Here is a 26539-nt window from a genome sequence, read left to right as displayed (position 1 = left end):
GGCATTTAATCCAAAGAATTCACTAGACTGAAGGGGAATTACTACAGTAGTAAAACTCAAAAATTTAATTCTTTAACAAAAAATGAAGAATTGGTAGAAGACAGGTATCCCTCATTGGAGGCTATGGCCTGAAATCAGCCCAGGAAGTCCTAACCATTAATACTCCAAAATTTAACATTGTTTTTAGAAACTGTTTACTAAATGGGTTTGATGTCGTCTATATCAGTTAGAAATTTTAAAGATCTATTAAATCAAATTTGCTGACCCTGAGAGAACGTGATAGTTCCCAGATGGAGAACATTTAGAATACTGAAGTTGAATGTTTGAAAGAAAAGTAAGAAATCGTTCTACATTTTTACAAGTTTCCTACATTTGGAAAAATGTCTAGGCCTATTAGAAACATTAGTTTATACAGCAAGCATAAACTGAATCCAAATCAGAAACTGGAAGGCCCAAAGAAACAAATGTTCAAAACATCATGCTTTTAAAAATGCACCCCAGCATTCACCATACTCTACTGAGCACTTCAAAAACAATGCAACAAAGCAAGACTGATGAAATTGTTTTCCTCCGGAGACAATGGGTTGTCACAACCCACTTGAATCTGGACCAGTGCCTTTAAGCACATGTGGCAAGCACAAATATTTTGCAAAAAATAGTAACAGGCAGTACATACATGGATTATTTCATGCTTTTTAGCCATAAAATGCTACTTTTGCTCTTCAAAAATCCAGCTAGCTCAGTTTTTCTGATATAGATAAATACCATGCTCAAAGAAATGTAAGTCACACTGTAAGACTATATTTGTCATGCTTTTGTCATCAGAACCATTCAACAAATGCACACTGGTGATCACTGGAAAGCATAGTATTTGTATAATTTCATAGTGGGTTGTTCAATATACACTGCAGAAATTAAATGCTTTGCAGTGCACGTGTGAATTATTTGCCTACTGAAAATATATACAAACATATGTTCCATAACTTAGAAAATGAAGCAAAGGTTTAGATTCAAAATAAAAGCAATAGATTCAGCAAACAAAATAAAAGGAGGTTTTAATTTAAAATAGGGAAGTTAATGATGCTAACAACAGGAAACAAAGAGAATAAAATAAACTAAAAACAGACACGTAAAGAATACTTGCAGATATGTAAGGAATATTGCACTGGGGAGAAGTAATTCCCATTCCATTCCGAGCAAATCTAACACTAACTGTCATGTGCAACAAGCAATATAATGCCATTAAAGTTATCCAATACTTACATTAAAAACTTGAAGGGAACCAAGCTGAACCATACAGTATTTTAATTTTAAATATAACTTAGCACAAAGATTGCACAGCCCTAGGAAAGCCTGTTGGTTCGTTCTTTTTCTGAAGGGATGAGAATAGTTTTAGCTTCTGTGACCTCTGCACAGATATCGCTAATGCTGCTGCTTCTTATGTGGGAATTTTTCTGTGGATGCTGCAGGTAAAAACCAGCAATGTGCTTACCCAGCCTGCTACGTCTTATCTCATCAGGCGAGACTGGACGTAACTTCCTCTCTGCCTTGATTTCCTCCAGTATCCTCTCATGAAGGCTGCGTGGCCGTGGTGGGGTTGGTTTCAGTTTTCTTGCCGAGGCCTTGGGATATAAAGATAATCATATTTACATAAAACAGGACTTCCTTGAAAGTAGATTTCACACTTTTTTGGAAAAAAGGTGGAACGTTGTGATATGACTTTACATGCACTCAACTGTAAAACTCACATAAATCGGAAAGAGGATTGTATTTTTCCCCAATTCATCATGATTTCCCAGAGTAAAGTGCTGCTGGTAATAACAGCTATTAACTGGTAAGGTTACAAACTGTTCTTTTACGAGATTGCATTCTGTATACAGAAGACAGTATTTTTGAAAGCCCATGTCAGAAAACACAATATTTAACATATTCCCTGGACAGAAACATGCTTTAAAAAGCCACATTTTTGTTAGGAGTGAAGCCCACTGGATTACATACAGGATTTAATGGAGGTCGCGATCGGATGAAATCCAGGATTATTTCATGGGCACTCTTTTTTAATCGAGGTGGAATGTCACCGTTGACCTGGAAAGGAGAAAGTGAAATATGTATTTCCGTGTTTTGCATTCATACTCATGCAGATGATGAGATCAGTTAAAAACTCACAACAACCCTGACAGAGCTTGCAGCGTTCTGACACCTGCACCAGACGTAGAGCCGCGCCAGCCCTGAGCAGAACAACAATCCATATGCAGAGCACAGGCAAGCAAAAACGTAGATAACAGCTTTTCAGCTTTGCAGATAGCTGCAGAATAACCATAACTGCAGCAGCTTTAATCAGCAATACTTAGCATTTTGAAATGATGAAATCAAATGTCACAGCTGCAATCATGCCTATGGGAGAATGCAGACAAAGACTGTATCTTGCTTGGAGGACAAGTTGCCAACCAACACCATTTTTAAGAACAACTGTTTGAACCATGTCTCACTGCCAATCATTACAGAGTCTCTAATACTCTGTGCTTAGTCTCTGAGAGTAAGTGCATGGATTTGCTTAAAAAAATCCACCTGTCAGGGTCAGTCTTCATTACAGCACAGTGCTCAAGCACACTGTCAGGGATGAGGGAGCATCCTGTGCCATACATCCTTCTGGTACCTTCTATTACTACACAGTAGCTGGTTATCAGCCCTGTCCTCCGACTTGACAGAAATTCCCATGACACTATATATCTTAGACCCAGTGTCCCAAATTTCAGCACTTTTTTTTTTTTTTTTAATTTTTCCTTTGACTTTTGTAAGGGTCAGTTGTCCCATTTTTCTTTGTGAGACTCTCTTCATACAAGCTCTGTAGCCAGAAAATACAGGTAAAGACACAGCTCTGGTTTGTCAAATCACATGCACTTTTGCTAACCAGAAGGAATGCTGCAGTCAGAAAAATGGGTTTAAATGCCCATAAGGTCACCTGAATATGATCCCTAATTGAACTTCGCTAATGCCATGCAGCTCCTGTAAAAGCTCTGCTCACCTCAGACATGCCCTCTGTCCAGGCTGAGGCAGAGCGACAGCCTCCCAGAGAAGATTCATCCCTTCTCTGATAAGGAAGTGGATGCAGAGTCCCTCCTGGGGAACATTTCATTGCTTTCCCGGGGACTCTTTCTGGAGCTATCCCACCCCAGGCACGGTCCAAATTCTATTTGTTCCCCCACCTCCTTAGCTTCCGTAGAGCGAACTTCATATAGCTTGGCAGACCTAGCTGCTAAACTCTGCAACATGCATCACCTTCCTAAAAATAGTGCAAAAAAATTAAAATTGAAAAGGTTTATATTAAACAGTGATTTGACATTTTATGATGAGGAGAATATTATTTTAGGTGGGCTGATTGATTTCTTCTGTTTAAAGACTGAGCAATTTTTTGAGGCCAGCATGCTTTGCAGGCTTGTTAATGAAATGAGAAGTCTCTCTTCTCCGAGCTACTGTTCATCAGATGTCAAAGTTGATAGCTGAAGTTGAGGGTTATTACCATCAGAACAGCCATTTTGTAAACTGATAATCTCCATTCCAGCCTTGGGGAACAACCCTCTGCATGACAATCGGAAATAAATAATACATGGCTCTGAGCCTTCCACCTCAGGGCACTCTACGCTCTGACTTAATGCCACCAGGGTATAATTAGTATCAGTATTCCCATTTGATCGGAAAAGGAGAAATGCAAGATTTGCTTAAGTGATTTTCCACAGGATACACAGGGAGCTGGTGGCAAAGCAAGTGGATGTTTTGCAGCCAACAAGCCAAGAGCAGGAGCGCCGGTGGCACAACCTACCTTCTCATACTTGGCGCCCAAACAAGGTACTGATATGAAAGACACTGAAGGGAAGCTTTCATCCTCTCTGTCCACACTAGATCTATTTCTTTACTCAAACTAGCTCTCTCTGTAATGAGCATTTTCACAGGCATCTTTTCCTTTTAGTTAATTAAAATTCATGGCTCTTGATTAAAGTCTAAATCAGAGATATACTGTACAGATGCAACCACGATACATGCAGGGGAAGAAAACCATCCAACAAAATGATATATATATTTTTTTGACATACCAGATTGGCCCCAACTGCAAACTAGTATTTAAATCAATACCTCAAAACACTGTAAAACTATCCAAAGTCTTGTTGTGTGTAAAACGGCTTTTGTACAGCAGTATGCATTAAAACTGGCAGTGTGAGGAAAGCATAACCAACAATTACAAAAATCAACCAGAAACTTAAAGATCTAAACAGCTAAAGCACAGAAAAATTAGCATGTAATCGTCTACTCACTCGCAACCTGCTACCATCACGTTTTAATATATAAATACAGATTTGCAGTTTAAAAAATAACTGCAAATGGTATTTAGTAACTTTTGGCTAATGCCTGAGCTTTAAAAATGGTGATCCCAAACAAGAACTACACTGCACAAGACTTTCACAAAAAATACATCACTTATCATTGACATTCAATTATCTCAGCTACTTATTTGCCTCACTATAAAAGGTGACAGCATTAAGTAGGAGAGTGTTATCTCTAAATATAGGCAACATGAAACTGATATTGTTTTGTACTACCTAGAAATTTTCATTTAAATGAAATTGCATGGACACTGAAACAAACAGAGGGGGAACGCTACATCATCTCCAGAACAGCTCGGCTCATGATAAAGTTCTGTTGTGAATTGAAGTATTGTAAGTAGATATATATTTGCCATCTTTCTTTATGCAGAGTGTAGTGCTTTTGTTAACATAGTTGTTACACAGCGCGTATTTGACGCCATGCAGCAAGCTCAAGCAGCAGTGTCCCAAGAATCAAGTGCTTCAGTACTTCACATCATAAGCCACTGTGTTCACACTGCTGTTGCTGCACATCTATTATAGATAGAAGTTTATGATACCAAATGATGACCATACTACTTACACAGAGTCAATCCTTCTTTGAACACCCCTAAAGCATGATTACGGAGTGTAAAGCTCGCTGCTCTACCTGGGATGACTCCTAAACTTCTGCAGAAACATGTAATGAAGGCGGACACTGAAAAAGGACAGTTCCCTGCTTAAAGCAGCTGAATACCACTCAGTAAAACTAAGTTACACTTTGTGCTTAAGAGGATGACAGACTCTACAATGCCCAGTTGGACAAAATGGTCAAAGACTTTTCCTCACATTCTCTACGTCCAGTTTGAAACATCTGAAATCTCGCTTATGAAAATACTGTCCATGCACACCTGTTATTGCAATTAATGTAAGTACTGTAAGATGCTAAATACTGTAAATAAATAAATATTTTTGTTAAAGATACCCAAACATCCATGCCCACAGGATTCTCAGATTGACATGCCGATTAATGGATATTTTTGATAATAATACCTTCAACCTATATGCCTAAATGCCCCTTCTGCAACATGGCCAAGCTAATACCACTACATCACAGGTATTTGTGAAGAGCTCGAGTATGAAGACAAGAGCATCGTTACCTATGAAGAATTTAACTGTTACGGAATGTAATGCTGAGTTTGGATACTACATAAAAGGTACCTTACAGCCATGCATCGAATAAGTAACATGAGAGTTACCAGTTACTGTTCAGTAAGCACTGCTCAAGATGTAGTGAATGGTGCACAGCTTGGAAGGGAGGGAGGTGGGCAGGAAAGAGAGCTAATTGTGAATCTACGTGGAATTAAATGCTATAGCTTAACGCATATGCATAATAAAGAAAAATTAAGCCTGTAAGAGTAATTTAATTATTAATTTTCCCTGTTTCCAAGAGTTGACTCTGCCAATGTTCACAATTTTTAACTTTCTGGGAGTGAGTGCTCCACAGGAGAAAAATGCTATTACATCTCTCCCAGGAGGACATGCAAAGATTACAAAATGCCACGATGAAAGTTATCTTGTTCCCACAACAACCACAGAAACAAGGACTCTTGCATCGGAGAGATAGAGAGTTGACAAATTTGAAATTATTTTCGTATGTACTGAAATAGAAACGCCAATGTCACTAAAACTAATGAAATCGGTTATTTACAAGAGGCCCAGAATTTGACATTTTACATCTTCAAAACATTTTGAATATTTGCACTATGACAGAAGATGGGTGAGAGCAGATAGCTCCAGTTATTGGCATCTGTTAACACTTTTGATAGTCTCAAACACCAAAATAGTTCCTAAGCAATGTGCCTAATAGCAACATCTGTTCCTTTCCTGATTTCTGCTCAGAGTACTGAGCAATCAGGGACGGATCAAGCTACTCATTTAAACTGAGCATTATGTAAATAAAAACAACAGTAAAGACTTAAGGTTGCACCTCATTTCCTTAAAAAATTACTTAACCTCTTGTCATCATTAGTAGCACATGCATTTTCACAAGCCACCAAGTCTAAAAATGCTGCTTATCAATTTAAAGCAACAATTGCTCTTAATAAAAATTTTGCCAAACATCTGTTTTGACTGATAGAAAGAAACATAATCCATCTTTCTGAGGCTGCCTTAAAATTCAGATTTAGGATTCTTGTCCTTTTCTCCTCTTCTCAAGAACCACGACAGTTTTCTCTGATGGGAATACATTTAATCAGCTTTGACCCATGCCAGTCAGCTAAAAGATGCTATATTTATGCAATCTAACTAAGCTTATAATTCTACGTGAATCCTTCAGGCTCCACACACTTCATGTCAAACTGCACTCTTATTATTGTGCATAGTTTGCACATTCTTCAAGCAGACCCTGCAACAGAATCCAAGTTACTGAATTTAAGGCTTCTAATAAGAAAGAAGTTATTTTTCTAACACAATGTCATTAGCAGTTGGCAGACTAAGCCAGCAATTGCATCACAGACAGCTGTACTGTACCTGCAGCTGATTGTAATCCTAATTCATGTTTACGCCCAGAGGTCACTTTCGACAATCTACCTAGTAGACAAGATAGCAGGACAAAAACAGATGCTTGCATGGATTTCATATACAGCGAGAGTCTGGATGAGCAGAAGAGCAACTGTGCCTCGAAGACCTACCATATAACAAAGATCTCTTCTCAAGAGGCAGGAGCTTGCTCAGCAGATGAACTAAAGGCTAGTCTGACAAAAGCAAAATTAGATGACCTAGGCGTTCCCATTCAAACAAAACTACTATCCTGACTACATACAGTAATCAAGGTCCTGAGGAGACTGCTCCTCTTTTGCAGTGGGCAGTATAAACACCTAGCACGGTTCTCTGAATTGTTAGCAGAAAGACAGATGACATGATTACTTGGGTACGTAGTTTACCCTATTGATTTAACATTTAAGCGACATCTGCTGCAGAAAATAAATACAATCTGATAGTTTAAATCCAGATCTTGATTAGGAAAGTACTTTCAGCTGATACATAAAAGGCATTTATATCTGTAACAGAACTCATTTATTTGCTCCCCATGTAGTAGTTTCAAATTTTTCCTCCTTTATTCTTTTTTCTAATGATCTCTGATAGAACAAACTACCCGCTTTCTGTCTGTCCCATCTCTCCCCCCATCCCCATCTCTGAATTCTTCTAGTGGAATCACGGCTTTCTCACTAACAAAGGTTTTGTGAGGTTTTGTCAGGAAAGCAAATACGTTTGAACACTGAATATTCTAAGACAATGCTTCCACTCTGACTAATAACAGGCAAAGTAAGTGCAAGGTATAAATATTGACATTGACCAAATACATGCCTCTGACAAAGAGGTTTAAAATGTCCTACTAGGGATAAGGAGCCCTTTAGATCTGTTGCTCACTTATCAGGAAGAACATCTTAATGTCAAACACAATATAAACCAAAAGGAAAGAAAGTACAGGGAGATACCAGTAAACATCAAATGGGTTCTGATAAAAAGAGTGTCTCAAGTCAATCTTATATGCACCTTTATGAGTATCTAGGAGGAGACCCGTGAACACTCTCCAGCTTGCTTTGGCATATTGTCTTGACTTGAAAGCAGCAATAGGATATGCTGAAAATAATTAAGCTTAACTACTACAAATTGAAGATTTAAAATTTTTATGTAGAGTATTCCTTGAAAATTCATAACAGATCACGGTAAGTTTTCAAACACTGTAATATGGGTAGTAGGTAATGTAAGTTTTCAACCACTGTAGGTTTTCCTTTCCCGTCACAGTATCACACATGTAACAACACAGTAGCACATTACATTCTGGAATTCCAAAAATTATGTTGTAACTCAAGATAAATGTTCTCCCCAATAAGAAAAGCCTAAAACAATCTCTCAGTGGAAAGCATGACAGGACTTTTGATATGACTCTCAAGGTTATCATAAAACCAACACAACTCATTTGTTCAAGCATATGATATGTAGTAGGTATGTCTGTCAGAATTTTAAATGCCTGCCATATGGAAAACAAAATACACAATGTTTATTGGTTTCATGTTTTTCCCCTCAATGTACTATGTAAATTTAAGATGCCATATACAAACCATGAACATTACTACCTACATGAAATCATAATTTCAAGGTTCTCAGGAAAAAAAAGAGAGGAAAAAAAGAAGATGATGAAAAAGGAAAAGAATTGACAAATTCTAGTGATTCTCTTGACTTACCATGACCTTCCTTAAGGTATAGCGTTTGGATCTAATATCATCCATTAGCATTTCATAGGGTGTGAGCTGATATTCTATTGGGAGCGGGTTGTACTGACGCTCTTGAACTTTTTTAAGTTTAACACCATTCCGTAAATCTCGCATCACTTGTACCCAAAAACGAGCCTGAAGAGAAAAGAGAAATTTTATTTGATACCTTACCCTGAATACCACATCAGATTAAAACAAAGTTGTTCATTCTCCTTTCAGGACACCACCAAATATGTACAGCTGTACTATTTTATTTTTAACACATCAACCAAAAGCCATTTTATCTGTGATTATTTTATACAAGCCTATTTTTAACCCTCATGAACATAACAAAACCTTGCTGCAACTCAGCAGGACTGCAGAGTCTCACCTCAAGTGATGTTCCTCTCCAAGATAATACAGAAAAAGGATTTGAAATTCTCTGACCATATATTTATACTTCCATTTCAAGTATACTGCAAGCATGTCAGGGAAGTTTCTAGACTTATAGCTAATACTAAAAACAGTGATTGAATCCAAAACGTTGTTTCCCTTAGGCCCAGAACTTTCTTGCAAAATTTTCCAGCAGTTGTTCTTCAAATAGAAATTTTGGAATGGACTCCAAATCCTCAGGTCTAGCAATATTCTCTCAGTACTCAACTTCCTTTTGCTCTGCCTGTAAGAGCACCACACACTAACACCTCCCTCTCATTTTCTGGGCAGAGAGAATGGCTGGAGAGAAGGAAGAACAGGTGGTGAACAGAAGATTGAGAGATTGAAATCAAGTACTTTTAAGAACTTCATAATATTCCTCTATGAACTGGCAAGAATAGTAACCAGAAAATAAAACAAGTTATTTTCTGTTAAAAGTTTCTCTGTAACATTTTTCTTTCACCATTGGAGAAACTCAGCTGGTGGCTCTGCCTACTTGCCTGGCTGTCCCAATGAAGGGCAGTCAGCATGATACCTGTTGAAAAGTCCAGTCTTTTTAAATTGCAAAAGCTTCTCTCCAAAGCCAAAGCTTTCTTTTTTCCAGAAAAAAGCCTAAAGAAAAAATTTAGTGCTTGGATACTTGTATTGTTTCACCTGTGTGTGAAGGAAGGCTGAGACTCCATTTGGAGTTGGACTCAACTTGTCATGTGTTACTGTTAATCCTTATGTTAAAAAAACCACACACTGATTTTAACATAAGACAAACAACTTTAGCTAAGCATTATAAAGAAATATAAACTACTAGTAATGATGCTGAGTCACTATTGAATTGTTATCTTACCCAGTCAGCATTTTTTAAGTCGTCAAGATCTGTGCTGGATTCATCACTTGCCTCTTTGTCCATTTCTTGAATCTTCTTCAGATTCTGCCAATGAAAAGAAAAAGAGTTGATAAATGAGTGGTGGTATTACTCTCAAGTAAAACTGAATCTTAATTTTGGATGTCTGTTAAATTACGTTGTTTAAGTATTCTACTGAATGTTTTATGGCTTGAATAGCAATACTGTAAAAGTAACTTGAAATACTATTTGAGTGTATTTTTCTTATTTGAAAAGTGGACCTTAAATGCTGGGAGAAAATCTTAAGTTTTGAGTATGAAAGTACTTCAGATAATTGCATGCCAGAGGAAAAACTATAGAAATTTTAAATATACCTAACTATATAACTTACTATAGAAATTTTAATATACCTAAAATTGGCATATACATAGGAAAAAACCAAACAAACCCAGCAGGTCTGTTAAGCTACAACACTGAAAACCTTACCAACTTTGTAAGGATCCCATTCATACCAAAATTACTGTTTGTTGAATTCGAGACAGCTCATTTTTGTAGGAGAAATTCCCAGAAAGTTAGTTGTGAGGAGAAATAAACTATGAGAAATCCTTTAAACTGAATAGTGACAGCTCTGCATATATATTGACATTAAGTAGTCTGTATAACATAGTTACAGATCCTGAAATCTGAGTAATAAAATCATGTAAGGAAGAAAAACAGATCTTTCAAAGTTAGAAAATGCTACTTATGAACAAGATCAGATCATGCAAATATGGAAAAGATTGTCTGCAAAGGGGCAAAAAAACAGCTTTCATACTAACAAGAATATGAAAAATGATTAAAAGTTACAACAGACCAAAGAACAGGCAAGCCTGCACACAGACAAATGCAAGTGAAAGGCTGTGGCTTTACAGAAATCATTTTATACACATATGCATATTCAAAATGCTATTTTTTTGTTTAATTCTGTATTGAAATGTCCTGGAATCAGCAGTACAAACAAATTCTCAACACTCACTTTTACAGAGAGTTTTCCAGGAAATCTTTGACAATGTTTAATTTGATCTGTTATTCTAAGTGCTCACTAATGCATTCAAAATGGGTGGTTAAATCCTCTGCTAACTAATTGTTTATTTTATGAAACTAAAGCAACAGGTCAGAGGCCAGACAGATGTATTTATTTATCAAAAATCTTCTTCTCACTTTTTAAGCACCCAAGCTCTTCCTGAAAGGAGGTTGTGCTGAGGTGGGTGTTGGTGTCTTCTCTCAAGTAACTAGCAATAGGACGAGAGGAAATGGCCTCAAGTTGCGCCAGGGGAGGTTTAGGCTGGATATTCGGAAAAATTTCTTTACTGAGGGAGTGGTCAGGCATTGGAACAGGCTGCCCAGGGAGGTGGTGGGGTCACCATCACTGGAAGTATTCAAAAAACGTGTAGACGTGGCACTTCACGACATGTTTTAGTGGGCATGGTTGATGGTTGGACTTGATGATCTTAGAGGTCTTTTCCAACCTTAATGATTCTGTGATTCTGTGATTTAATGGAACTGAACAATCAGTCTCAATTTAGCTTTTGAGCTTCCCAGAAAACTTAAAAAGAAGCATATTTTGTAAAAAAAAATTTTCCTGGAAGTAGTTCCAAAACTGCCAACATTTCAGTGGAAGAAATGGAAGCACTGGAAGAGTGCTTAACCTGCACATTTAACAGAGTGTGAGTATCTACCAAACCTGGTTACAGAGATAGCACATGTGAGTCAGCCACCACAGAGGTTTTGGAAAGAGAGCAGATGGGTTATTTATTGTCTTATTTAAGTAACACACTTGATTTCATATCAAAGAAGAAACACTACCATTGAGCTATAAAAATAAAATACAGAATTTACAGGAAGACTCTAAAAAAAACCCATAAATCACCCACACTACAGAAGCAAATATATCACGGGACAACATGGGAACATTTTAGCATGACCTGCAGTATCACCACAGGATACCCAATTGGGAAAGAACATCTTTATGGAAACTTGTATTGGTCCTGTCACTGCAGTCAGCATTCAGTCGGACACTTACAGGCAATCACCCTTTTCCAAGGGGAAAAAAAAAAAAAAGAAAAATTGAAAGAACGAGTAACATGAAGGCCTCGCTTATGTGTATTTTGCCATCCAGGGTTTCTTCTTTGCTGTATCATATAGTTGCAGTAATCATTTCAAATGCAGTATCTATGAACTGTAAATTATTTGCTTTCTTGCAAACTGCTAACATTTATTGATAAACTGCAAAGTATAAAATCATTCTGATACTTTCTCCTTTTTCTCTTTGTAATCAAAAAGCTAACTTCAGTAAATGAGCTCACAACTGTCAGATTTGCTCCTCCTTTCCATACTGGAAGGTATACATTAATTTTTAAAAAATTAACATGTTCCAGCTGCTTAACCTTCACTTTGACTGTTCAACAAGATTTGTGGCAATTACCCATCTCAGCAACCATGTTCCTTACCGTACAGTTTACTGGGCTGGTTTATGCCCAAAGGCTCATGCCTTTGACTGACATAAATATTCCATGAAGCTAAAAAGATTACAACCTGTTTTTCTTAACAGCAGAAAATAAGAAGGGGGGAAAAAACCCCAACCCTGAACAGCTGAAAGATTTTCCAAATAAGGCAACCATCTAATTAGTTTCTCTGGAACATAGCTAGAGGGGGAGTTTCTGCCCGAGAAAGCACAGGTGTAAGTGGTGTGGGCTACACTGGAGAGTTGCAAGAGCAAAAGCCAGCAGCCAAGAGATAAGTCTCTCAAAGTGCAGTTTTATGACCCAAATGAGCTGATACAAGCGCAGGCTAGTGCCAAAGCTGGGCTCCTACTCTTCCCCAACCCAGCCAACAGCTCCAGCTGCTTCCCTCATACCAGCAGAGACCCACACTTTGCAGGGATAGTTCGCTCCCCTCCCCAGCACCCGGCTCACACCCCTAGATGCAGCTCACCATGCAATTAGTGGGGAACGGAAGGAAAGGATTTAAATCATTATAGAAGTGAGAAAGCTTTAGGAATTGGGGAGAAAAAGCAGCAGCAAGTGCTTGTATCCGTGCAGTCAGTGCTTAAGGCAGGCTGCTTTAACCCTTCTCCATCTGTCAGGTGCTGCTTAGGAAGGAATAAATTCACTGTGACAAATGATTACATTTAAACTTCTAGACTAAATGAAATGTTATCATTTCCCTCCAGCACCCCCAGCCAGCATCAGTGGGTTTCGCATCTCTTTCGATTGTAAATTATAGAAACCAACACATTTACAATAGAAGAGACCATTTCTCAGAACTTAACCGTGATCCAAAACCTGCAAGTAACCTCAGTGGCTGTAGCCACTTGTTCTTACCCTTGGGACAACGGCTTAAGAAAAGCTATTACAGTATAATATATGGTCTAAATGAGTTTCCATTTCAGAAAGCAGAAACATCATAAAAGGGTTTTTCTAAACGATCCCAGAACCTCAGACCCATACCACAGACCTGATTTACCTATTACAGCCTGGGCGTACATTCAGGAAATAAGGGTCAGATATGTAGGAAGTGAGTGTTTCAACAGCTTTGGCTTTTTTTAAACCATTAAAGCATTTGGTCATTTTTTTAAAAAAAACCTGCGGTTTGTGACACAAGCTAGTAATAAAAACACCAAACGTCTTGCTGCACTATTAAAAGCAGGCAGTTGATTTGCTGCTGCGTGTCCCACATTTGAGACACGCTCTCCTGTGCTCGGTGACAGATGGGAGTTTATATAAGGCACTTGTCAGCACAGCGTCAAAGACTGATTTCCACAAAATGCTCTCTAAAACACAGCATTTTAATGAAGATGGTATTCTTGGGAATCCAGAGCTGGACTTTGTCTTTCACCAGTTGCAGAACACAGTCTACTGCAGTTCCCCGTTTATATTCTTAATTAGGAGTCATTTGTTCACTGATGCAAGTAATTCTTACGCTGCTATCTGCGAAACTAATAAAATGTTCTTGCACCTTTTAAAAATTTAAAAATATTTTTTTAAATTCAATTTAAAAGTATATAATTTAAAAAATATATAACCTGGACATCGGGGAAAAACTGCTTTTATATATTCAGCTATCCAACTTGGGTTTAAATTCCAAGGGCTTGGCCAGCGGCATTACTCTAGTCTTTTGAAAAGACCCAAACCCCATTTAATTCAAACATGGGAATAGGATCAGTTAAATCAGTCCCTGAAAAACCTCTTCTGTGGATATCAGACAAAGTTCTTCAGCTGTAGTGGTATGGGTCAACGCACGCCCCTCAGCTCTAGAAAGGGCAATAGTCACCCTGCTGCTCAACATAACTGTTTAAGAAGCAGCAAAAAAACCTCAAACCAAGTGCATGTAACATTTCTTGAATGACAGTGCCTGCATCACTTAAGAAAAACAAAAAACAAAACAAAAAAACCCCACAAAAACAAACCAGCAGCCTTTTCCCTTATTGAAGTTCCTAAATTGAGGGATTAACATGATGCGGCTGCAAGCCTGACAACACCACAGTTGCAAACGTGGAGTCACTGGAAGCCTGGAAGTATAGGCAAAAGTGAAGTTATGTGCAGAAAAGTTTATGAATCAATTTCTTTCTCCAGCTGTGCTTTCTGACAATCCAAGCAGCAGGGTATTTAACAGCTTTTACAGTCACAAGACTATTAAGAGTAACTTGGCTAATGACCGTATTTCCAAAATAAGTTAGCCATTAACATTGTTTAGGTACCTATTAACTACCTCTATTATCATATTTTGTACAAATAATACACCAGTATAGCCATGTTAAATGGAAAGTAACACTTTTTTAATTAACTGTTTTCCAATGGCATCTTTGCATGGCATGAAACTAGGAAAAAAAGAAAGGAACTATTTCATTTCTACTCATGTACTTAATTAGAATTTGTATGTTTACATTTTCATACAGATCAGATTGAAATACATCCAGGCAGACTGAAAGAATTATGTTTTTACATCAGAAAGGACAGAAATGAAAGGCAACATGATTTAAATGAACAGTATGAAGATGTTAGATTGGGAGCTTTATCTGTATTCTACCAAAAACTTAACTACAAGGCATACTATGAATAATGAAATTATGGACAAGTTTTTGATAAGCATGGACTTTCACTGCAATCATAGATGTAGGCAATTATAAAATATACAAAGTCTTAATTAGTTTGGAAGGAATATTAACCTTGATGCTTTAGGGTGTATACATCAATCTCTAAGAATTTTTGAGACATGAGTCAAACCTACTGCGGCAGATGATGACACGTCTGCCTACTGGACATTTCTTGTATTTTAAGCTGGCCAGCATCACACGGTGTCTTTTAGCACCAGCTGTGCCAGTTTTGGAGTTTATCACCCACAGCCCACTCACAAATGCTTAGCTCTGCTACAGGCTGGCATCACCAGATTTACTGGTACCACTCAAGAGACGCACAGAGTGTTGGAGGTTGGAAGGGACCTCTGGAGGTCAGCTGGTCCAGCCTCCCTGCCTCCCAGAGCCAGTTGCCCAACACTGTGTCCGGGCAGCTTCTGAGTATCTCCAAGGATAGAGACTTCACAGCCTCCCTGGGCAACCTGTGCCAGTGCTCGGTCATCCTCACAATAAAAAAGTGTTCCTGATGTTCAGAAGGAACCTTCTCTGTTTCAGTTTGTGCCGATTGCCTCTGGCCCTGTCTTTGGGCACCACCGAAAAGAGCCTGGCTGTGTCCTCTTTTCACTCTTCCTTCAGGTATTTATAGACGTTAGTGAGATCCCCTGGAGCCTTCTCTTCCCCAGGCTAAACAGACTCAGGACTCAGCCTCTCCTCAAATGCGAGATGCTCCAGTCCCTTCATCATCTTTGTGGCCCTTCATTGGACTCTCTCCAGTATGTCCATGTCTCTCTTGTACTGGGGAGCCCAGAACTGGACCCAGCACTCCAGCTGTGGCCTCACCAGTGCTGAGCAGAGGGGAAGGATCACCTCCCTCAACCTGCAGGCAGCCCAGGACACCATAAGGCTTCTTTGCGACAAGGGCACATTGCTGGCTCACTCAGCCATTAAGCACACGTGAAGCATTAACTCCAGTAGAAGGCAAGACTGGGCAGTGACAGGAAGCTGAAGGAGGACTAGGGCAGATACCCCCTCAGTAAAGCAGGTTCACAATGTGGATAGCAGACCAGATGGATCCCTGGTCCAATCCAGGGCAGCAATTTCTGCATTCCTATGCTTCCACAGTCTCTCCCTGTCTCTCTCAGTCAACCTTCACGCCATTTCTGAGCTATGTGCGTGACCTTTTCAGATACTCCACAGCAGGAACATTTGCTTTATCCCATTTATTTGTGCCTACAGTTCTGTCTATGCCTAGGTGAGAACAAAGGTGATCTACATGACTTCTGGATGACCCTGAAAAAGATTAATCTTTTTTATATGAGGTCTGTTCTTGGCAGATATTCAAACTATCTTCCCCCTTGCCACATATGCATGCGTTTCCTCCACCTCATTGACCATTTTTCCCCACAGACAATCAAAAAAAGAAAAAAAGGATAGATCCCCTTTTTGTGGAATTTTCCTATTGCGATTTTAAAAGCTCACTGCTTGAGATAAAGAAACAAGCTGTATTCCATTTTTGTCATCAGCTGTAAATGCTTAAACAGCAGGACACAGAGTTAGGAGGTCCTGGCCCATCAAAAGACCACTTCTGGATGGCAGCAGATGGTACTGATCTGCAGCAAGGGCACCTTTCACAGAGCCTGAGCAGCATACAGACGCTGCCAGCAAGCTAAAAAAACACCCCAGTGAACTTGCTAGAAAAACTTCACGTTGCAAAAAGGTGCAAAGTTAGATCAGATTAGTTAACTTAATTTCCAGTGTACCTTTGGAGTTGCTGCTGCTATTCCACAGAAATACATATTTTACTACTGTTACTATATTTACTTTTATTTTTTTACTATTGCAAGAGTACTATCACATCTTTCTCAGCTGTGGCTTGAGTCCTCTCCTGTGCATTCACTGCATTAAACATTTCATTCTCTTTAAGAATGGAACTACCATCTCTGTCTGCAAGTCAGCTTTACTGCTGACCTTTCATACACAGGGAATCAGACTGGAAATAAAAACCACATGGCATCAAGTATATGACAAAGTGCCTGAAACATTTTATTTGACATCCATTGAGATGACCTGAACAGCTCACTCATTGCTTCATCATTTCTGATTAATGCACACACCCAAATGCATGCCAACATAACCCTTCCTGAAACCACGCTCCATTTATTATATGACAGTGATGTTCACATGATAGACTGGAGAGCACATGACTACTCAGTATATGTATTAGTAACAAAACATATTACAGCCCCATAGGCCTAACCCTTCTGCCTCCTGATCTATCCCTCATGAAATTCTATAACTTTCAATGCAGTTTCTATAGTGCCAAACTAAAAACAGCATCATAGCAATATTTCTTCTGCCTCTTTCATGGTTTATTTCCCTTCTAAACCCGTCCTGGGCTGTAAGATAGGTCAGATTTGGTCCACTCCCAGCAAGTGAATTTCTGCAGCTAAAAATTCTCCCTCTTTCACTACAGTACCTTGTTGGCTGTTTTAGGTCCTACTGAGCAAAAAATATGAACATCACATACCTGGGAAACAGACACCCACATGCCATCCAGTGGCCCTAGAAGGAATCCAAGGCATTTCAAAGTAATTTTTATTGATAGGAAAGTTATTTTAAGTGATTTTACGGGATTTTTCCCCCTTTTTAGTGTTTTTAATTTCATTTTGATCTAACATCCACAACTGTGTCTAGGTCTGAGGGATTCTAAAGAAAGATCTCCAAACAAAGCTGTCAGATTTTGAAATGAACTAACAGTTTAAAATTCTTGGCATCTTTAGTGTCACAAACACAATATTACACAGTGTAAGTTTTTTTTAATTGGAGCTGATGTATGTAATTTGGGGTTTTTCCCCAGTTATCTGCCAATGCAATCACCACAAACTCATGACAACAAAAAGGCCTTACTGAAATGCTAAGTGTTTCTCTCCTTCATACACAATGCTCATATGACAATAACAAAAGGAAAAGAGAAAGAAATTTATTGATTTGAATTGTGTTTAACCATATTCATAATGAATTAAGATTCTTCTATGTATTTGCAAGAGAGAGGAGCATATAAACAATACCACAGTTTTTACTGGTACAAACCTAGCGTGATCACGTGATTCCTGCTTGCCTCAGGTATAAACTATAGAGGTCATTTTAAAATCGTGTAACAAGATTTACAGCATTCCACCTTGTATTTTCTTCATACCTATTTTTTTTTTATACGCCACATTATTTTCAAAATAAAAAACATTCCAAATCTATAGTTGGATAAAAGCTATAAGCAAGGATCAATCGCATCATAAAACCAAAGTATCCAGATTCCAAAAGCTGCCTGTAAGATAATTTTCTTGGTCACATCTTGTATGCCTACTGGGGGACTGATGCAGAGTAAAATGAAATCAAAAGATCAAAATTCTGGCCTGGTTAGGTACAGCAATAAAAGTCTTACTGATTTCAGTAGGGCCAAAATTCCATCTACGAAGATTACTTCCTTTGACCTAAATGTGCTTTCCATCAATCCCTAATAGCCTTTGAAAGGCAAATGGTTTCTTTCATTTGGGATTAACTCATAGTATGGTGTGATCAGATGTTGTTGGGTTTTTATGTCCGATTACAAGGTGATTAGATAATTTGCAAATTCAAGACACCCCTCTACTTTTAAAACAAATTTTAAAAAGCCTACTGTTAAGACTTAGTTTCAAATGGCTATAAACCACAATATTTTACTTTGACAGTGACAACAGAGATGCCTTATTACTGCTTACTGTGGCCAAAATGTTCAAGAACTGCTGGAAACAATTCCTCTCTGAGCAGAAAGAAGAACTCCACAGGGTATTATCTTTGATCCTCAACATGGACTTTGCAATAGCTGTTAGTTGAGGTGTTTCTAGCACAGGTCCCTCAATTAGCATATCCAGTGGTCAGAACACTAAGGAGCAGTCAAACGCCAAGATGTGAAATTAATGATGTCAAGGTTCAGGAGACAGATTTAGCACAGAGACACTGTATCCTGTCTGTACAAGGACATTGAAGGCAGATGCACCGTAACACAGGCACTTCAGAAAAAAAAGTGGCTCTTTAGCCATGCTGACACTGTCAAAATTATCCTTGTATGACACTGCTTCTGTTCAAAGATTGCTTTCATTTTGAGTAGGAGTGGAGGAAAAGTGGAGGTGAAACTTGACCCTGTGCAACAGAAAACCAGCTCTGAAGGATTCTTCCCCTTGGACAGATGCATCTCAACCGGGACGGAAAGACAGCATCAGCCCCTTATGCCTCTGACTGGTTTGCATCTTCCACCACCAGCATGAGGATAAAAGCTTTCTTGTGCTGCTCATCTGACCCTTTGATGAGGGCCATTAACCTGACAAGGAATGACTCTTTTTTTTTTTTTCTTTTTTTTGGCATTTGCTGTGTTTGTTTCCTAGAAGCCAGACAAAGGAAAACAGTGGGAGCATGTGTGCATGGGTGGAACAGCTCCGCCTCTTTCAGCAGCAAAATCTGTAGATCAGCCTGTAAAATCTTATCCTGCTTTTCAAAGGTACTGTAGATCTTGACTTACAAAAGAGAAGAAAATCCTTCAGGGATTTATTAAAAAGAAAAATCATGAAAGTGTCATTACTTGACAAGTTGGCTTTGGTGAAGAAACCAGCTTTAAGAAGGGTGTTGCCCTGCCCTTCCTCTCACCCACCAGTTTTCCAATGTAACCAACACTTGCACTGTGTTAATACAATTGTTGATGGAACCATTCTGCAGGCCAGATCACTGAAACTATATTCATTAAAAATCATCCGCCCACCCTCAAAGTTATTCTTCAGCCAGACCATTTAATTGCAGTGGTTCATAGGATGACCTTTCAGTCAACAGTGAAGACCAAGCAGGCAGTGAACATAAGCATCACAACCCACACGTAGAAATTTTTCCTTTTTTAAGCTGGCTCTGCTGTGAAGCATGTGTGACAGACAAACAAGCCAATCATACATCAAAGGTAAGGGAAGCTACTGACTGGGGGCAAAATATGAGCAAGAAGAATCTCGGATAATTCTCAACCAAAGACAAGGCATGAGGAGGAGCTGAGAAACAACAGGCAAAGCTCTGTCGCTTCACAACATCCCTGAAACAGCAGAGAAGTTAGAGTCAAATACATTGCATATATACATGCAGGAATAGATGCACTGTATAACTCTCCAGGAAAAACTTCTCTTTTACTCCCAAGTAGACTAGTTGCAATGAATACCATTTCTGAAAGACATCTGTAAATGGTTGCAGGCCAAAAGAAAAAAAACCTCAGCTGCAAAACTGCTCCCCTGAACACTACAGATAATTTCCTCAAGCATCTGACATTCACTACTGGCTGGGTACAGAAGTGATTTTGTAAGCCTAATTCACACACTAATGAGATCAAAAGCAGAAAACATTCTCAGACTGCTTACCTCTTTTGCACTTTTAATTTTGGCCAAGAAAGTGTACAGTTCCATTGTTTCAGCAAATAGAGCCCGACATACTGCTTGGTAGTGGTTCGGCGCCTCTGATCGGGTTGGCAGGTGGGCAGCACACAACTAGAGAGAAAAATAAATAGCAATATCAAAATGATGCCCCATTGCTTTCAACAATGCTACAGAGCATGAGATAACATGAAAGCAAATGCAATGGACTATTTAGGGCACAAAAATCCATGAGACATTTAAGTTTAGGCAGAAATTGGGGTGTATTTTCCAAACCTTCTGCTATCATTTATTTTATCAGAAGAGTTCCACAAGGACAGTAAGAGAACTGGTTGACTGGAAAACTCTGAAAACCAAGACATTGCCTTTTCATTACTAAAAAAAAAAAAACCAAACAACAAACCCAAAAAACCCCCAAACCAACCAAAAAAAAACCCAAACAAAAAAACCCAAAGAAAAACCAAGACATAACTGTGAAGGAGGAAAAAGCAATCTTGCAGTATCAAATTTGGGGAAAATGTACTTAATTCAAACCAGCTTTAACAGGAAGTGTTGTTTAGCTTCCTATGAATGTGGAAGAGGAGCGTATCCCTACTGATTTATGAAAGGATGGAAGGTGAAGCAAGGAAAAAAGTGTAATCGTCAAGCTGAAACTCTGATTTAATTTATTTCAAGCAGTACAAAGATTTTAAAAATCAGCAAGAGCCATGGAAGTGCAGGCTTATTGCTTCACCATTCCTGAACGTTTCCAGACACAGGCACAGCTAATGTAACGAAACACTGACAGATGTTTTCATACACGCTAAACCTGCAAAACACTGAAAGCCTACACAAATCACTAATAATCATTCGAAACTACTGTTAAGCAGTCAGTCTGGCATTGCTTTTAGAATAAAGCATGCAGCTCCCACTTCCAACAAGAGAAGTTTCACTGAAACCAGCCTTTACGTTTCAGACAGAGAACCTGAATTGTATGAGCAACATCCAGCTTCCTGAACATGAACATACAGCTTCTACTATCGTAGAATACCTCAGCACTGACCTAATAGTTGGAGTATCTTTTTCACCTGAGTCAAATCCATCACCTGTAAGCATTTGTCTTGGAAATCTTGGCTGGCAACAGACAGAACAAAATAACATCCATAGTGTGTTCCCTAAGAAGTTTTAAATCAAAAAAACTCCGAAGCTGAAACTAGAGCACCCATATCATATATCATACAGATGTATATATTAAAACAAAACAAAATCTTAACCAAGGCCTTAAAATTTGTCCTGATACTGTGGTTTTATAGTAGCTATTTATTATAAATATAGCTGTATGTATTTAGCTCTATAGAGCTAAAACTAAGAACAATCCAAAACCTGAGGCAGTAGGTGGCTATGCTCAGATCTCCAGAACTAAAGCTTGAGACAAAAGCCTCTTTAGGAGAAGAGTCCTTAATTAGCCTAGTGGCATATTTGTCTAAATCTCTCCTGTTATTACAGTGAACACTGCGGTTACAAGGGGCACAATTCATGTAAAGCTCGGGCTGCTTTTTCATATTGCTTTCAATTTGATTTAAATCCACACTGCCACTAAAAGGTGTGGTCCTGTGGCCTCCAGCTGTACGCGTCCGCTGATGCCCTTATGCTGGCACCGGAGTTCGTGCCCTAGCTCAGAAAGGATTACTCACCTGGACAAAAATGAACAATGTGAGGGAAGCGGAGCAGGAGACAAGTATTCTTCACGGCGCAGACACACGCATAGTAGCACGGGCAGAAAGGAGCAAGGGGAACATGCTGCTGGAGTGGGGAAAGGGAGGAAGGAGCTGAAGAATTGCTTTTGGTTGCAGTCAGATTTAGATTGGCTCAATCTCACTGACAAGTTGCTTTCTAAGGCCATAGGCTCCTTGTTATCTTTTATTTCTTCCAGTTAGCATAACAATACAGAGTTCAGTGGTCAGATGTGGTCAACTTCTTTGATAAATTTTTACAAGCACAATTTGGACTCCTGTAATATCCTATTCCGATTATTGTACACACATATACATCTCCTTTTAGTCATAAAAAATAATATATATAAGGAAAGTTTATGTGTATTTTATTTCCTTCCTATATACTTTCCTTATATATAGCGAATGCAAGGCAGACATGTTCACAAAACTGCTCTTGATTCCTCCCTTTCAAATTTTATACTGCTTTATGATGATGGCCAAAATTTTCTTACTCTCTTCAAATATATTTCTGGATAATCACAAGGACATAGTTGACAGAAAAAAACCTACCACTTTTTCTTCTTTTTAATTTCTTTCGTCTTTCTTTTTCTTTCCCCCTCCCCCTCTTTTTTTTTTCTTTTTTTCTTTTATTTCCTTTTTAACAAATCATATCATCTCCTTTGCAGGTAAAGGGAGCAAAACCAAAATAGATGCACCTCTAACGTGTGCTACAGTGACAGTGCATACCACAAAGATAGAAGCTATTAAATATTTCCCTTGACTTAATGAAAAAGTTAGAACATTTAAAAGACCAAATTCTGAGTATGGTTAATTTGTGTTCCTTTCTCTCAATAACTAATCATGTCCTTACCTGCCTTACTATGTTTTCAGTAAGCTATTTGTGGTTATTAATTATAGTACAGATAAAAAGGGGTTCATTCTAAAATACACCACTTACAGAATAACAATAACTATAAGAATAATAACAGCAGCAATTTCGAAAAGGTCATAAAATGGTACAAGTCTTCACAGCTGAGAATAAAATTTTATTATTATAGAGATTGCAGACAGGTTTTGAAGAACGCTTTTTTCTTTATTTAGAAGCATGTTAATTAGCAACAATTTGCATCAAATATTGAGAAAGTCAATGAAATGCAGCAGTGGCAAGTTCAAGCAGTGGATGGATATAATCTTGATTCTATTATTGAACACGAAGTAAAGCAAAAAAAAAAAAATTACACGCCTGCTGCTGAACTTAGTTACAAAAGCAACCACATAAAAAGTTAACCATTTGGTTTGTAAACATTAGGCTGCAGGTATTAAAAGATGGCCAGCAGCTCCTACTAACTTTCATGTTCAGAAAAATCAGTCTCTGAGTGATCTTATATTATGTTAAGGTTCATTACATACAAAAAACCCTTGTGGTAACATTAGGTCAAGTGACTTAGCATAAATTTTTGAAATGGGAAAGGTAAGCCTGAAGAAAAAGGAAAATGCAAATAGGACAGACTGATTTTTTTTTTCCCCCCCTTCATTATAATATATTGTACTTGGCATGTTATTCAGAGCATCTGACAAGCTATAACTTCTACATGAAAAAATACTGCAAAATCTAGGCACGCAAGGCAAATCAAGTATGAACTGTCACTTCTAGCCCGAGTTCAGGATATTTATCCACTTTGAAAGAAAATAAAAATCACATCTTTTAATTTTATGATAGTCATGTTTGAAAAGCTACGTTACTGTAACACACCACAAAAATCACAGTCAGAATGTTTTAATAATTGAGATATGAAAGGACAGCCACCTAATGAACTCCTCCTCCTCTTACCATGTCATAGTGGTCGTGGTACAAGATGGATTAAGATCAGGTCTGCAGTCTTTTCCAGCCAAAGTTCATCGAGGAAAGGAAGCCTCTGCATGCTGCTTATTCTGACATTTACCTTTTCATCCCTCATGATACAGCTTAAAACTATCCTAAGGGGAATCAAGGCAAACAGTGCCCAGAGCTTCATACAAGGGCTGTTTGTTCCGTTTCCAAAAAGTCTCAAAAAGTATGGCTGAAAACAAATTATGTGATCTTTGCAAACTGGTGAAATATAAAAAATATTATCAACTACTGAAACATTAAACCAGCTCGGTCTGTATTTCCATTTGCAATCACTGTGAAGAGCTGGGATTTTTTTTTTTAATTTTTTCTTCCTAGCCGAGCCTATCCAAAACCCAGCTTGACCCAAAGCATTCAATCTTTGCTTAGATCACTAAGAAGATTAGAGACTGTTTCCATCCACATTCAGAGTTCACAGAAAAAAAAAAGCATTATGTAAATACCATAGCCTTGCCAGCTCCTCTATCCAAATTCACCCTCAATTGACTAGGAAACAGAGTGCACCAAGCCAAAGCAGTGTTAACAGAAATCACAATTTAACCATCCGAAGAGATCAAACAGCTTTTCTTGCATCTGTTTGAATATATCCCATCAAGGGCTCCATAAAATTACAAAAAATACAACTGACTCACCCACTAAAATTCAGGTAGGTTTTGCAAAACCTTTTTGGCTAGATATATACTGGAAGCTTCATCAAAACACCTGGCCTGCTGGAATTAAGATTTCAAAAGACAAAAAGTGTTTCCACTTGCAGTCGTCTTGGGCAGAGGGCCTGTATGAATGCACCACAAAGAAGAAAAGGATTTCTTTTTCCCATGGGCCACAAAGAGAAGCTATTGATATTATGCAAAACATACTACCAGCCTGCAAATGCCAGGCTTGTTAAGTGTTTTGAAAGCCTTGAAGTATTAACATAGACTTAAAAGATGTACTTTTTCTTAAGCAACAAGAAGAAATTACTTGAACCAACAGATCACTGAACATGCAACTGTAGTAGATATCTGCCTCATCCTTTGCAGCATGGTACTGCAACAGGTTAAAAAAAAATTCAGCTTGAGATGTCTTCCTAAGTCAAGGTTATTTTCTGAAAGATTTTATCTCCATGGAGATAAACTAGACCTTGTGATCAGGCTTTTTTTTTTTTTTTTATAATATCCTTTTATTCCTATGAATATGAACTTCAAGGAGCCATCTGCCTCACTGAAAAAATCTTACCAAGACAACACCTATGTATTTGTAAAACTCAACTGAGCATTTTGCTTCGCTTTATTTTCCAGAATAACAGTAAGGGAGGGACCACTCAGAGGAATAAGAAGCATTTGACATGAGTTTGTAAGATATTTCTGCCTGCTAGGACCAGCCCTGTGGATAGCACATGGGACTTCGGCACAGTGCAAGTTTTGAAGCGGCTTTCTGACACCTGGAGCCAGCTCACCTGCTCCCTACCAGCTCACAGTTGCTCTCTCAAATTTTCCACGCAGAGATTTGCCCCTGGCTCCGCCACTTGTAACTGCAGTGGGCCAAGGACTAGCTGATCCCTCTGACAAAGGACTTGAGGGGAATACTAGCCCGGCAAGTCTGCAATAAGACAGAAGGGATTGGAGCAGAGTTAGCTATTAATCCACAAGATAAATTCACAGAAAGTGCAGAAAATATTCACACTAAGTTGCTCTTCCCAGACAGCTACCTGCAGAAGCTTTGTAACTTCTGAAATCGATATTTTAAATGATCATTTGGAAGTGCTGTGGAATGTCCAATTGCGTGATGTGTGAGCTCCTAATTAATTTTACACACCTCAAGGAAAAGGTAGGTTTTGTGAAAATTGAGGCAAACTGCTAGTTTGCTGGTGTCAAGCACATCTACCTCATTACTTAAGTGTTCTCCAGCAATCTGGTAAGGCTTTCCCCTCACTCTGGTATTTGTTGTTTTGATCATGTTTTTCATTGCTTTGAGGTGGACAGGAGAACAACTATGTAGTTCTCTACATACACAAGTTCAGAATTTAAGGTTCAGGTTTAAGTGTTCCTCCCCATAAAATGGCTTAACAAATACATTAATTTCTTACTGATTTTCCTTTCTAATATGAAAACCCAAATGCAGCAGCAAAGCTATTGCATTTAGCAATAACAAATACAATTTGATGAAATAGTGGCCTTGATGGGTTCCCTCTTTCAGGATTGTAAAAAGAAAAAAAAATGTAGCTGATGAAATCAAAGCCAAAACTGCAAGTGGGAATTAGATGATGCAAGGATTGAAAACAGCGCTTTGCATAAGATCTTGATCCTTAAAGAAGTGTCCAGTTGGCTGTATCACACAGTCTTCAGCATCATTAACTACCCTCTGCTTTGCAAACTCTGAGGATTAATGGCCTTGAGGCAAATTATTTATATATATGCTTAAATGTCCAACAAGAATGGACTAACAAATGTTTGCAAATGCTCTCCTGAGTGAAAACTTAGGTCAGTGTGGAAGTAAAGTTGAAAGACTCATGTGGGTAGACTCTGGGAAATGCTGCAGTGCCATTTCATATGCTGTAGTTGCTT

At 38.4% G+C, this 26539-nt stretch overlaps 1 protein-coding gene across 1 annotated transcript in view; it reads right to left on the bottom strand.

Moving 5' to 3' along the window:
* The window catches only part of SPIRE1 (spire-type actin nucleation factor 1), a gene marked incomplete at its 5' end in the record, with an annotated part of 66833 nt that overhangs the window by 22359 nt on the left and 17935 nt on the right, over positions 1-26539 (bottom strand). Inside the window, 5 exons of the mRNA XM_010283207.1 lie at positions 1493-1622; positions 1999-2085; positions 8588-8752; positions 9870-9953; positions 20403-20528. Of these exons, the coding sequence (XP_010281509.1) occupies positions 1493-1622; positions 1999-2085; positions 8588-8752; positions 9870-9953; positions 20403-20528 (592 nt within the window). The remainder of the gene's footprint in view (positions 1-1492; positions 1623-1998; positions 2086-8587; positions 8753-9869; positions 9954-20402; positions 20529-26539) is intronic.

The sequence above is a fragment of the Phaethon lepturus genome, unplaced genomic scaffold (genome assembly GCF_000687285.1).
Source record: "Phaethon lepturus isolate BGI_N335 unplaced genomic scaffold, ASM68728v1 scaffold7613, whole genome shotgun sequence".
In the NCBI taxonomy this organism is placed as follows: Eukaryota; Metazoa; Chordata; class Aves; order Phaethontiformes; family Phaethontidae; genus Phaethon; species Phaethon lepturus.
This window is presented reverse-complemented; position numbering and strand designations above follow the sequence as displayed.